The following is a 13,357-nucleotide window of genomic DNA, read 5'->3' as shown; positions in this document are numbered from 1 at the left end:
TCTTTATCGCAGTGCCTGGAAGACACCACCTGTCTACACACCAATGACATGGAATCATTTGACTTTGAGATTAGTAAATGTCACAACTGCAATTTTGAGAGCCTCCTTATTTAAAAAGTTCTTTGCCTTTGCAATACATGTGAAGCATGTGGCCTATCACTCATTTGCTGCTTTTTCCCCTACTTCTTTTATATTCTCTGCATCTTTATGTTTTCCTGTTGAAAGTGCACTTGTTGAAATAATTGATTTCTCTGATTCGGGTCTCAGAATATTAGAAGTGATATACGTTTGCCTCTTTTACCTTTTTGTTGCCTACTACACTTTTGGGATTCATTATAAATTATTTGATTTTGATTATATTTTTCATTATTATGTCATTCTTTTGAATTAATTCATGATTTTGCAATATTTCTTTTCTGGATAATGTGTTATGCTGTTTAATTATGTATTGGGTTCAAATGGTTATTAATTGGGCTTTAGTAGGTTATAAAACATGCTTGATTAACTATGAGCTTTTAATATTGTCTTTACACTAATGTTCATTGGCTCCATCTATTATATTGCATATTTCCATCTATTCATTTTCTTATTTTTTCAAGAAAGTTTTTGTTGGGCCGGAGTGTAGTTTTAGTCCCCTAGCCCACAGTAGATGCTAACTGTAGATTCCACTGTAGATGCTAAATAGTATGTTTTAGGGAATGCACATATATATTGTGGAATTTATAGTTGTATATGGATTAGGGATGGAATATAAGGTTTATACTACATATGTATGCTTAATAATACCTGGTTTTTCATTGTTATTATTATTTTTTTTAATAGAGCTTTGCGGTTGTACATAGTCATTATTGCAGGGGAGTTGTGTTCATTATATTATATTTTTTTGTCCTCACTGGACAAGCATTGGGCAATCTTGAACTCAGCAAATGAAGTCACACTTCTTGATCTGAATGTTTATTACAGCATTGAGATAGATTTGTATGACAACCAAGCAACTAGCATTTGTCAACACAGGATATTACAGTATATTGAAAAAGGAGATCATAGACTTTCTAGAAAAAAAAAAACAATATAGGAATATAACACATAAGCTACCTCATGCAAAATTCTTTAACAGGAGGCGAATTAGGGTTAGAAGAATCATCGTCACAAAGGGCTTTATGTACAAACACTGTTCTGAAGAAAAGTGTTCTTGATTTCTGCTACAAGTCTTAACTTTAGAGTACTTTGTATTCATGAATTGTATTGCAAACATAATATTTCATCCAAATGTGTAAATATTAAAGCAGAAAATTAGGTTTGGCAGATATGTATTAATGGCACATGTTCAAACTAGTGATATATGGGGCAGTTGGCAAGGGTATTCTATCACATAGTTGCACAACAATTCAGGAAATATAGCCATATAGGCTAGATATCCTTTTGACATAGCTCTAGATGGTGAATTAGAGGGAGAGGGGTTGACTGGTAAATCAGCACTGATCCTGCTAGTGAGATCTTGAAGTGTGTTCAAGTCATTTGAAGTACTGACCTCCTAGACAGAATGGGTCTGTAGAATTCAGTTAATTATGGAAATCATTGTAACCTCAAATCTAGTGGCATACCTCAAGGGCCACCCGAGAGTTGGCTGGCCCGACAAGTCACACCGTGGACCTTGTATTGTGTTGTATTATACCAGATGTGAACTGCTATGTGAGTAAACTAATTATTTGACGTTAAACACTGCCAACACTTGTTTCAGAATCTCAGTATTTTTAGATAAACAAGAAAAATATTGTATGGCTAGAAAATTTTGCCTAAATATCTCCACATTGCTCAAGAAGGTATAGCAGATATTGAAGTAAGAAACTGATCATTAAGTACAGAATGTAACACCAAAAATATATTGTCCTAGAAATAAAATTTATGTAAAACCTGCATATAGTTATATAAAATTTGTAAGAGCTCTTCAATACCTGTACATTTTTTGGCGTGCAAAGTTTTGGACATTTATTATTTATCCTGTATTTAGGTTTCATGTATAAGAACTGCTGTTAATTAATTTTTTTCCAGATTATTTTAAACTCCATGCACAAATACCAGCCCAGGTTACATATTGTCAAAGCAGATGAAAACAATGCCTTTGGATCCAAAAACACTGCATTCTGTACACATGTATTTTCAGAGACAGCATTTATATCTGTGACATCTTATCAGAATCACAAGGTAAGTCATTTTAACCCTTTATGTTTTCATTGACTTTAAAACCTTAACCACTTAAGCCCCGGAAGATTTTACCCCCATTCCGACCAGGGGGTATTTTGCGATTCGGCACTGCGTGAATTTAACGCACAATTGCGCGGTCGTGCGACGCTGTACCTAAACGAATTTGACGTCCTTTTTTTCCCACAAACAGAGCTTTCTTTTGGTGGTATTTGATCACCTGTGCGATTTTTTGATCACGCGCTATAAACAAAAAAAGAGCGTCAATTTTGCAAAAATAGCAATATTTTTCACATTTTTTTATATGAAATTCCCCCCAAAAAAATGTAAAAATCAAAATTTTTAAAAATTTTCGGCCAATTTGTTTTATGCTACCTATGTTTGGTAAAAAAAATCGCAAAAAGCGTATTTTGATTGGTTTGCGCAAAAGTTATCGCGTTTACTAACAAAGGGAAAGATTTTTGTCATTTTTGTTGTTTTTTTTTTTAACGCGTAATGGCGGCGATCTGCGATTTTTTTTGCGGTACTGCGACATTGCGGCGGACAGATCGGACCCTTGACTGACATTTTTGACACTTTTGGGGTTACCAGTGACATTTCTACAGTAATCAGTGCTATACATATGCACTGTTACTGTAAAAATACACTGGTAGTGAAGGGGTTAACTTTATTTGGAAGGGAGGGGCTGTGTGTGTCCCTAGGGGCGTGGTTTCTACTGTGATTGGCTGTGGCTCTAGCTGTAAGGACACTGATCAACGGATCTACATACCAGATCCGTTTTATCAGTGTCTTTGCAGCGAGGAGAATGACAGGCAGTTTGTTTACACAAGCTGCCTGACATTCTCCCTCTCCCCCGCCGATCGCCGAGTGACCGGCGGACATCGGGTCCGCTGGTCACACGCGCGGGGGGGTCCGTGACTACGCGGGAGCGGGAGCGCGCCCCCGGGGGTGCGCGCTCGCTCCCTAGACCCTCACAAGCAAGCAACGTAGCCCTACGTTAGTTTGCCTGTGAGGGGCTGACCGCCGACGTAGATAGTCGTGCAGCGGTCGGCAAGTGGTTAAGCTAAATGTAACTACATTTTTACAGTTTTGGCTAAAGCTGTAAGTTGCTAAAACCAGTGTCAGTTTTTTTATTACTTTCTGTTTACATGTCAGGGAGATTAATGCTCTGTAATTATCCTGATCACCAGTATCACAGGGAATGAAAGTGAGGGTAAATCTGCTACCAAGCATGCACTATACTGATATCGCCATAACTTGTGCTCTCTCTAGTAGGCTAACATTGTACCAGTCATATACAGTAGCTTACAAAAGTGAGTACATCTCTCACATTTTTGTAAATATTTTATTATATCTTTTCATGTGACAACACTGTAGAAATTATACTTTGCTACAATGTAAAGTAGGGAGTGTACCGCTTGTATTACAGTGTAAATTTGCTGTCCTCTAAAAATAACTCAACACACAGCCATTAATGTCCAAACCACTGGCAACAAAAGTGAGTACACCCCTAAGTGCAAATGTCCAAATTGGGCCCAATTAGCCATTTTCCCTCCCCGGTGTCATGTGATGTGTTAGTGTTACAAGGTCTCAGGTGTGAATAAGGAGCAGGTGTTTTAAATTTGGTGTTATCGCTCTCACTCTCTCATACTGGTCACTGGAAGTTCAACATGGAACCTCATGGCAAATAACTCTCTGAGGATCTGAAAAAAAAAAGAATTGTTGCTCTACATAAAGATGGCCTAGGCTATAAGAAGATTGCCAAGACCCTGAAACTGAGCTGCAGCACAGTGGCCAAGACCATACAGCGGTTTAACAGGACAGGTTCCACTCAGGCCTCACCATGGTCGACCAAAGAAGTTGTATGCATGTGCTCATGGTCATATCCAGATGTTGTCTTTTTTTGGAAATAGACTTCTGAGTGCTGCCAGCATTGCTGCAGAGGTTGAAGGGGTGGGGGGTCAGCCTTTCAGTGCTCGGACCATACGCCACACACTGCATCAAACTGGTCTGCATGGCTGTCGCCCCAGAAGGAAGCCTCTAAAGATGATGCACAAGAAAGCCTGCAAACATTTTGCTGAAGACAAGCAGACTAAGGACATGGATTACTGGAACCATGTCCTGTGGTCTGATGAGACCAAGATCAACTTATTTGGTTCAGATGGTGGCAAGCATGTGTAGCAGCAACCAGGTAAGGAGTACAAGGGCAAGTGTGTCTTGCATACTTAACGGTTGTGTGTAGAGTTATTTTGAGGGGACAGCAAATGTACACTGTTATGCAAGCTTTACACTCCCTACTTTACATTGTAGCAAAGTGTAATTTCTTCAGTGTTGTCAAATGAAAAGATATAATAAAATATTTACAAAAATGTGAGGGGTGTATTCACTTTTGTGAGATACTGTAGATGTTAAGATGTTACTTGAAAACTATTGTCATTATGATTGACTGTATACTATGTAACAGTTTACATCGATCCTATATTCCTGAGAGACTTTAAATAATGTAAATATGAGTGCTTACTTGCTGATATTCTCCAAAATATCCAATAAAGAACAATGTAAAAGAAAGTAAGGGCACATTTTTGAGTTGTCACCAGAACAAGAATAAGAGGGGGAATCTTTAGATTGGGGGGCACCTTTTTCTATGATAACTGTTGTAGAGGGTATTACCTTCACACTGGAAAAAATATCTTTTTACTTCACGTCTACAAGACCTCTTGGTCTGCAGGCTTTGGGTGGCCAAACCAGATGAAGCCCATCTCTGCCCCAGCTGGGGTGTTTAGAATAGGCAAAAAAAAGGAGACTAGGCCGACAAAAAGAGATCCTCAGAAAGACATCTGTAGACACATCCTTTATCTAAGGACACTATCTAAAAAACTGAGGTTTAGCTGAGCTCGGAAGGGCTATGCCGAGGCAGGATATTCCTGCCTTTTTTGCCCAGTGTCAATTTACCTGCAGGTGGCAGGTTAACTCAAATCGTCATATATATGAACTGCCCTGTGTCCTGTGATTTACAATTAAAAAAAAAAACTGAGAGCAGTTTTAACCCTACCCTATACAAAATAAAAAAAAAACGTTTTGGCTTTGGATATCTCTTAACGATTTTACATTTTCTTATTTTACAATAAAATATGTATCCTTGCCTAAGTTTGTGTTTTATGTGTAATTATAATTGTATTCAATAATACTAGTATCTCATAATACCATATGTACTGCACTATTATTTATTTTCCACAAATCAAATTCATGAAGAAGCAAATTCACAACTTAGCAAATACTAAGCACTTACTATGGTAAGTAGCACACATTTATGCTGTAGACTGATCCTAAATAACATGTGTTTTCTGAATTCCACAATTACCCCATGCAATATTTAATTGAAATATTTCAAAAATAATACCCTTTGGGATATTGCTTAATGAATCAGCTAGCACATAAACCTCTAGATGTCATTCAAACAGAACAGCAAATCTAATAATGACGAGAAAATCTTGCTCATAAATCTAAGGTGAAAACTTATTACCGCGCGTGTATTTGCTGAGACATTATGAACACAGTGACCATAAAACTTAGTGGTTTACAGCTGTATCAAATCCAAGCAGAGATGTGAGCTAGAGCACAGAATAAACTGCTTCATAACATAAGTATGGTCCCCACACACATCCTCAAGTTATTGGTAGGCTGATGAAATAGAATCTAAAGTTGATCATACACTGGTAGATTTTTGTATGAACATTTGAACAAAGAATCTCATCTGTACATTCGATAACGTCAGCAGAGACTTGACAAAAGTACTTCAAAATGTTAAAAGTACTTCAAAATGTAATTTGCTTTGAGCATACAATTTTGGAACGTATGGCATTTATTATATGAAAACTAAAGTCCCTGCTAGAATTTAGCTTGTTTGAGAACATTTTCTATCCTGCTTCTTTGATTTTTTCATGACTATAGTAAAAATGATCTATGATTTGATGCCATTAACTACTGTATAAGAAAAATGGAACATTCTGAAAATAAACATTTCCAAAAAAAAATCTATTGGTGTATAGCCAGCTTTAGCTTTTATTAGCAAAAAAGGTGCAGTATATCCCTTTATGCTGATTTGTATCAGATCATCATAGATAAATAAATAGGGTTTGCTGTCATCCTGCCACATGGTAGGATAATTATCCACTCTCACACTGCAGTGAAAGTTGATAAGACAAAAAAAAATGCAGCCTGCTAAAAGTATATTTGCTAATTATGGTGATCCTGATCAAGAGCCCCACAAATTGGTTCCTAGTCTTTTCTCCAGGATATGGAGCTCCAAGTTTCACCATGGTCCCAGGGCTGAGTGTTTTACAAACTGAGAACATTTGCTACAGCAGAAAACTTTCCCTGTTTTAAAGTGAATATCTTATTTGGCCAATCATGGTGATCACATGTTCAGGAACCACATAGAAGGGTGCTCGATCTCATTTGCAGTACCCAGTAGCAGAAATGTTATTTGACATTCTCCTGACATGGGGAACTTTCCAGAAGAATGTTAATTTACTGATTCTGAGCAGGAAGGGATTAAAGAGGTTTACAACTTCTTCTTAGAATGTGAAAAACTCATTGGAATCTTGCACTGCTAACCAGCAGATGTTGTACCACTCATACCTCACCCTTCAGCTAATAAAGACACTGCAAAGCACATCAGAGGCCAGTACCATGCTTTTATCAGAGATAAAATCAGACATTGCTTGAATCTGGAAACCCATTTGCTTCCAATACATTTATACGGCTGGACCGTCTTGTAAAATCCTGTGGTGAGCAGTGTCAGCTTCAAAATTGTTTTAGCCCCACTGGCAGAGATATGAGCATTAGTTAGCACACCGGAGGTTGCCAACATATTTTACTTTGTAAAGTAGAAATTCTCATTAGTTTGTTAAAAATTCATATTTTATGGCTGAATAACATTTTAACAGCATATAATCAAAAAAAATGTGTGTAAACAGTTCAAACGACAGCTAAAGTAATCACAAATGCACCTTCCTCCCATCAGAACAATACAGTTTCCGCATCTAGGCTTTAGTTCACTAAAAGATTACCACCTATATCCATTGTTATTATAAACTCAAGGATCTAAAATCAGCAGAAATGTTCATTGAATTTCAATTCATATGACATGTTAAAATGGATTGGGTTCTTCTAATTTTCATTTGCATGCATTTTATACACTGTTATTTACTTCACTTATTGTTTTTAGATTACCCAGTTGAAAATTGAAAATAATCCATTTGCCAAAGGCTTCAGGGGGAGTGATGACAGTGACCTCCGTGTGGCTCGTCTGCAAAGGTAAAAAAAAAATAATTATATATTTTTTATTATTATTATTATTTTATTTATATATATATATACAGTTTATTGTATTTGTCACTTGAGAAACTTTTTTAATAATTTATTGATTGCAGTCATAAAACGTCATCATTTTCAGAGAGAACAGAGCAAGCCATTTTACTTCTACCAAAACTGTTCACAAACTCTCTAGTGTAAAAAAAAAACAAGAATTATTTATTTTCCATGTATGGTATTCAAGAGGAAACTCAAGAGTAAATATGGATAAAACATACAAACTCCATGCAGAATATCATTCCTCATCAGAACTGAATGTAAAAGCTTAGTGATACCAGAAAATAAAGTGTGATAAGACTTTATTGGTACTGCACAAAAATAGAACATATTTGCTGTATTAAAAGATTCTGCTCCTATATAAATGAATGCCAGTTATATATGTAACCTTTTTGAGGTATAGGAGCATGGAACCTTGTGTTGATTTGCTATAATATATACCAGGGATCCTCAAACTATGGCCCTCCAGCTGTTGCAGGACCACACATCCCATGAGGCATTGTAAAACTCTGACATTCACAAACATGACTAGGCATGATGGGAATTGTAATTCCTGAACAACTGGAGAGCCATAGTTTGAAGACCTCTGATATATACATATAATATATGTGGTGTGCAGTCCTGGAGGCTGCTCTCCACCAATCATGGGGACCTACTGGAAATTTGGAAGGGATGACTAAAATTGGAGAGATGGGAGCACCACGCTAGTTTGCATAGTTCATAAAAGATTTTATTCTGCAACAAACCCAATGCGTTTTCGGGGGTCAACACACTCCCTTTATCAAGACTTGTAGACTAAGGACCATAAAATGTGGGCTACTGTCCTGGACTGTAAGTTGGAATCCAAGTGTGTCCTTCTCACTTCCCTTTCCCAGCCAAGACAATATCCCCCCTCATCCTAGGGTCATTACTCGACCTCTCCCTGATAAAGGGGAAGTGTTGACCCCACCAAAACTCTGGGTTTTTTTGCAGAATAAAATCTGGTGTGGACTATACATACTACTGTGGCACTCCCTTCTATTCATTTTTTTGGTAATCGTATTGGTAAAACTACACTGTTTTAAACAAAATGAATGTCCAATTTATCGAAATAGAGAAATACGGGGAAAATGGAATTTAATGGCACAACACAACCTCACAAGAAGCTAAATTTGGCTAAAACATACATTTTATTGCAGTACCAATAAAAGCAGGTGCTTTGTATTGTATCTACACCATTTTAAATCCTCACAATTTTTCCCTGCCTTTGCGTTGTAAATGAAAAACAAATGCATTTAAAAGGCACTGAAAAACACAAAAATGCATGCTAAAATCAATGGAGGAGGGTTAGAATCTTGAAAATTAATTCTGTACATTTTAAGACTAATAGGTAAGGGATTTTGAAACACAGGGCGCATGGAGCTGGGCACCACCATCTTGCCATCTTGCCATCTTTTGTAGATTACATTTAGAAAACGTGCCACATGCACTTTTGCAGCCAAACAGATCCACATTTAAGTGTATATATTTAACATAGACAAAGGAAGAAATATTTCAGTAAATCCATAGACAGTATTTAGGCATTTTGGTAAGCTTAATTTTAAACAGGAGGGACAATAGGCAGTTAGAGTGTATTATTTCATAACAACAAAAGTCGGCAAAATATTATACTGACTACATGCACAGAGTCATATCTCCCAACTTTAGAACTTGAATGGACCTCTGGGTAAAAAAGTGGACATGATTTAATGATGTTTAATATTGAAAGTGGCTTAACAGAGTTTCAGCCTACTCACAGTATACAGCACATGTACAGGGTTTGGACAGATTATGGAATTATGCAGCATTTCTTGTACTAAAAAAACACTCCTTAAATACATTGGCACAAATTAGAGTCTTACATACGTATCCCTCAGCACAAATTATATTTTTAATTTTTTTTAATTAGAACTCTTTCATTACACATGCTTCTCCGCACAGAATACAGGCAGACGGCTAACACTTTGTTTAATCTCACCTTAAAGCATATCTGTGGTCAAAATGTAAAATCATATATTCATTTTCAAAGTATTTAAAATATTTCTAGCCTACTACTATTAATCTGAACAAACTTGAACTTTGTAAATTTGTATGCAGTGACTATAGAATGTATAGATGATGTATATACAATGCAGTCTAATATCCCAGCCCCATAGAACTCACATACATATGGGAGACAGCAGTGCACACTTGTATTTACTGCTTTCCGGTGTTGGATAATGCAGGACTGTCCCTGGATTTCAACAAAATCCCAGTGTCCACAGATCAGGGCTGTGTCCCTGAGCCCGGTGCATAACTGGATAGTTCAAGCATTGATGCCACCACACAGGCAGCAGCTCAAGACATCAAGCCTTTGTTGAAATTCAGGGACAGTCCCTTGAAATCCAGGATTGTTGAAAGAAATTACAGTATGAAATCACTTGTTCAAGGCCACAGTTTAATAGGGAGAGACCAGGTGGGTTTTATTGAAGAAATCACAAGTTAGCCCAGATTCACACTGGTATGACATAACTATTGTACGACAGTTGATCCGACTTGAATTAACAGGATACAGGATCAAAATCAGATCCTTGTCTTAACCATCCAACTTGTGACATCCGGCATGGTGATTACAGCAGCAGGAAAAGGAATTTATGTCATGCTGGGATTGTTTTGATTGGTCAAAGGACATGTTGGACTATCTCAAAGTCTGAGCAAAATTATATCCTGCTAATTTAAGTTGGATGAAAGTAGGATTGATGTAGGACCAATGTCACAGGGCAAAGTTGGATCAACAGTAGTACAACAGTCGTGTAGTACCAGTGTGAACCCAGCCTTAGAGAGAGAGACAATAGACACAAGTATTCTTAATTGATGGAGCACTGGAATAGGCCTCTTTCTCTTTAGGACTCTCAGACATGATGGGCATTGTCTAACTATATTAGAAGCTAAGACAATAGGGGGATTTAGGATGTGGTACTTTGGCATACTTCACAAAGTCATTCATTGATGCACAAAACTGTACTGCACTAGTACACCAACTCTAAAACACTATACTTTAACTCAAATAAAATTAAACCCCAATAAAACAACAATGATGCAAATGGGTGGAAAAAGCTATACAGCAATAAAAGTTGTTGCTGACAAAAGATAAGTATCTTATCTAGATAAGATGAGTCCCAAAAAGGACAGTTGGGTCTATTCACTGTAAATACAAAGGGTGGTATGAAATAACGTATAACCGACCACAATGCATTTCACAGTAATGAAGCACAATACAGTGCAGGGATTACGGGATTAGAGGTGGGTACACTACAGTAGTTATGTAGCACACTATGTAGCACAATACAGGACTGTATATAGCACTGTATATCTCTGTATGTTGCACTAAAAAATCACTGTAGAGCAGAAACCATCTCTTCATGAAAACACTCAGCTTTCCCACCAATACAAACTGACAGAAGGCTTATGGGAAACCTGACTCTTATGAGGGGGTAGCATATTGGAAAAAAACCCATTGTTGGCCCTTTTATGCCACCTAACTGCATTTCAAAGGTCTGGAATGTGTGATTGGTAATTTGTTGCTTTAGCAGTGAACAAACCTATTCCTTTGCCATTTTCCCAAACAGCTACAGTTCATACCGAACTCAAAGTCAACCTGAATTTGAAGCTTATCTCTACTCACAGTATCCTTTGAAAACAATGTAAAAAAAAGCACTGTATACCCAGAACAATACACATCCTCACCCTAGATTCATTATAACACCCTGCTGTATCCCCATTTTTATGAAATACAGAGCTATGGCCATTGTGCGTAGTTTTGTAAAAAAAATTACCAGCACTAGGACAGTATGTGAATGTTACCAGGTAGAATAAGCTAAACAAGAAATACAATTTAAAAAAGGCCCCTAGCAAAACAAAACTTCCCTCCTTTAAAAAAAAGAAACCCTCAAACACTAAATACATGTTTGAACAGCAAAAAATAAAAAAAATATGGAAAAAAGGGAAAAAAAAGGGGAAAAAAGGAAAATAAAAAGATACCAATAAATAAACAACAACAAAAGCCTGTAAGGGTGGCACAACAGCTAAACAACAACTATAGATGTTGTGGCTACTACTTTCACTTTTTTACTTTCAGGTTTTCAATTCAAGCCATTTACTGCAATGATAAAAATAATCACGCATCACACCCAAAACTAACTTAAAAGCATTTGTTTCAAGTTGAAATTATTCAAATTGGGGAACTGCTTCTGTTATTTAAGCCAAGCTAAATGTAACAGCTTAAAGTTAAAAAAATCAATGACACGCCCAAAATATGTATTATTTAGTACAAATATCCCAATCTCCCTTGTCCCATCACCCATCTATATCTACTACATAACTTATTTCCCTCTTCTTCATAACATAGGATAGAGGTGTTTTGAAGTCCACAGAGAGAACTGGACACAATGCTAACTGATAATTCAGCAGAGGAGTGAGCACAGGAAGTTATCAGTTCACAGGATTTCTGGCAGGATCAACCACTATTTTCTGCACTTATCAAACAAATATAAGAAAACACTTTCATAGGACAATTTAACAGCTTAAAATGCACAAATATAAGAAGTTAATTAAGTCAAAAATTAATCATTTAAAAATGTATAAATCATATATATAATATATTGATGTTCAGAAACATAGATAGTGTGACTGATAAAGTTGAGAATCTTTACTCAGTAAACCATGGCTGTGTTCATTTTAAATACCCAGCCATGTACAGAAGAAAAAGATAAATAGGAATTAGCTTTTCATATTAATTGAAGTGAATATTCATCCAAGTTATTACATGAAAAACCTAAATTCTTTAGTAATTCAGCCTCAATGTATTTATGATGTATTGCAAAACTATGAAGTTGTTAAACTGTGGCTTATGGTAAACTACATAGTTTCTTTTAAATGTGGCATTTTACAAATCTGGACGTGAATTACATACACTAAAAATGTCCCATACAGTCCCCAGACCCAAGGAATATAATATCATTGGACATCCTGGATCTGATTTGCTAAAGTGTCAACATAGTTTAGCGATATTTAAACTTCCCTTCAACAAAATGAGATTTTATTGCTTGTACATTCCTAAACACATGCACCCACATGGGTGAAAACAGCTATGCCCTGTGATATAGTGTATTGTGAGGTTTGTTTTGTTATGAATCAAAATGCGTATGAAATTTTCATTATTTGGAGATTCTGAAGTATCCAAATATCCGAATAACTATGGTAATGAATTTCAATAAATCCAAAACAAATTATAATGAAACAACAAAATTAATTTGTGTTTGAAGTATCTGAAGTAACAACTGATCCAACTTGGCTTGTGAATAGTTTGTTGTCAAGGAGCCTTCAAAATGAGGACTCATCTGCTGTCATCGGGCTTCCCTGCTGACAGAAAAATGTAAACAAAACCGCTGGTTTTTAAGAAGTGGGCAGCCGCCGGGTCCTTAATAGCTATGACTTATCTGAGGTCAGCGGGGTTCCCCAGTGACAGTAGAATGTAAATAAAATAAAACCCAGCATTAGAAATTTTAAAAAATAACCTTGTTGGGGCCCCCTTAATCCACACCAGGCCCTTAGGGTCTTGTATGGATTTTAAGGGGGGCCTTATGCCAAAAAAAATGCAGACCCTTGTCCGAACCTGCAGACCAGGAAAGGGAGGGCAAAGGGCGAGCGCCCCCCCCCAAACCATACCAGGCCATATGCCCTCAATACTGAGGGGATGCTTTGAGGGAGGATGAGCTTCTCTCCA

General features: G+C 36.9%; 1 protein-coding gene across 1 annotated transcript in view; it reads left to right on the top strand.

The window, feature by feature from the left end:
- The window catches only part of TBX4 (T-box transcription factor 4), a 233,241-nt gene that overhangs the window by 207,332 nt on the left and 12,552 nt on the right, over positions 1 to 13,357 (top strand). Inside the window, exons 6-7 of the mRNA XM_082245737.1 lie at positions 2,053 to 2,205; positions 7,433 to 7,521. Coding sequence (XP_082101863.1) covers positions 2,053 to 2,205; positions 7,433 to 7,521 — 242 coding nt within the window. The remainder of the gene's footprint in view (positions 1 to 2,052; positions 2,206 to 7,432; positions 7,522 to 13,357) is intronic.

The sequence above is a fragment of the Pelophylax lessonae genome, assembly GCF_965119305.1.
Source record: "Pelophylax lessonae genome assembly, chromosome: 2".
Classification (NCBI taxonomy): Eukaryota; Metazoa; Chordata; class Amphibia; order Anura; family Ranidae; genus Pelophylax; species Pelophylax lessonae.
Note: the sequence above shows the minus strand (reverse complement) of the source record. Positions and strands in the feature narration are given on the sequence as shown.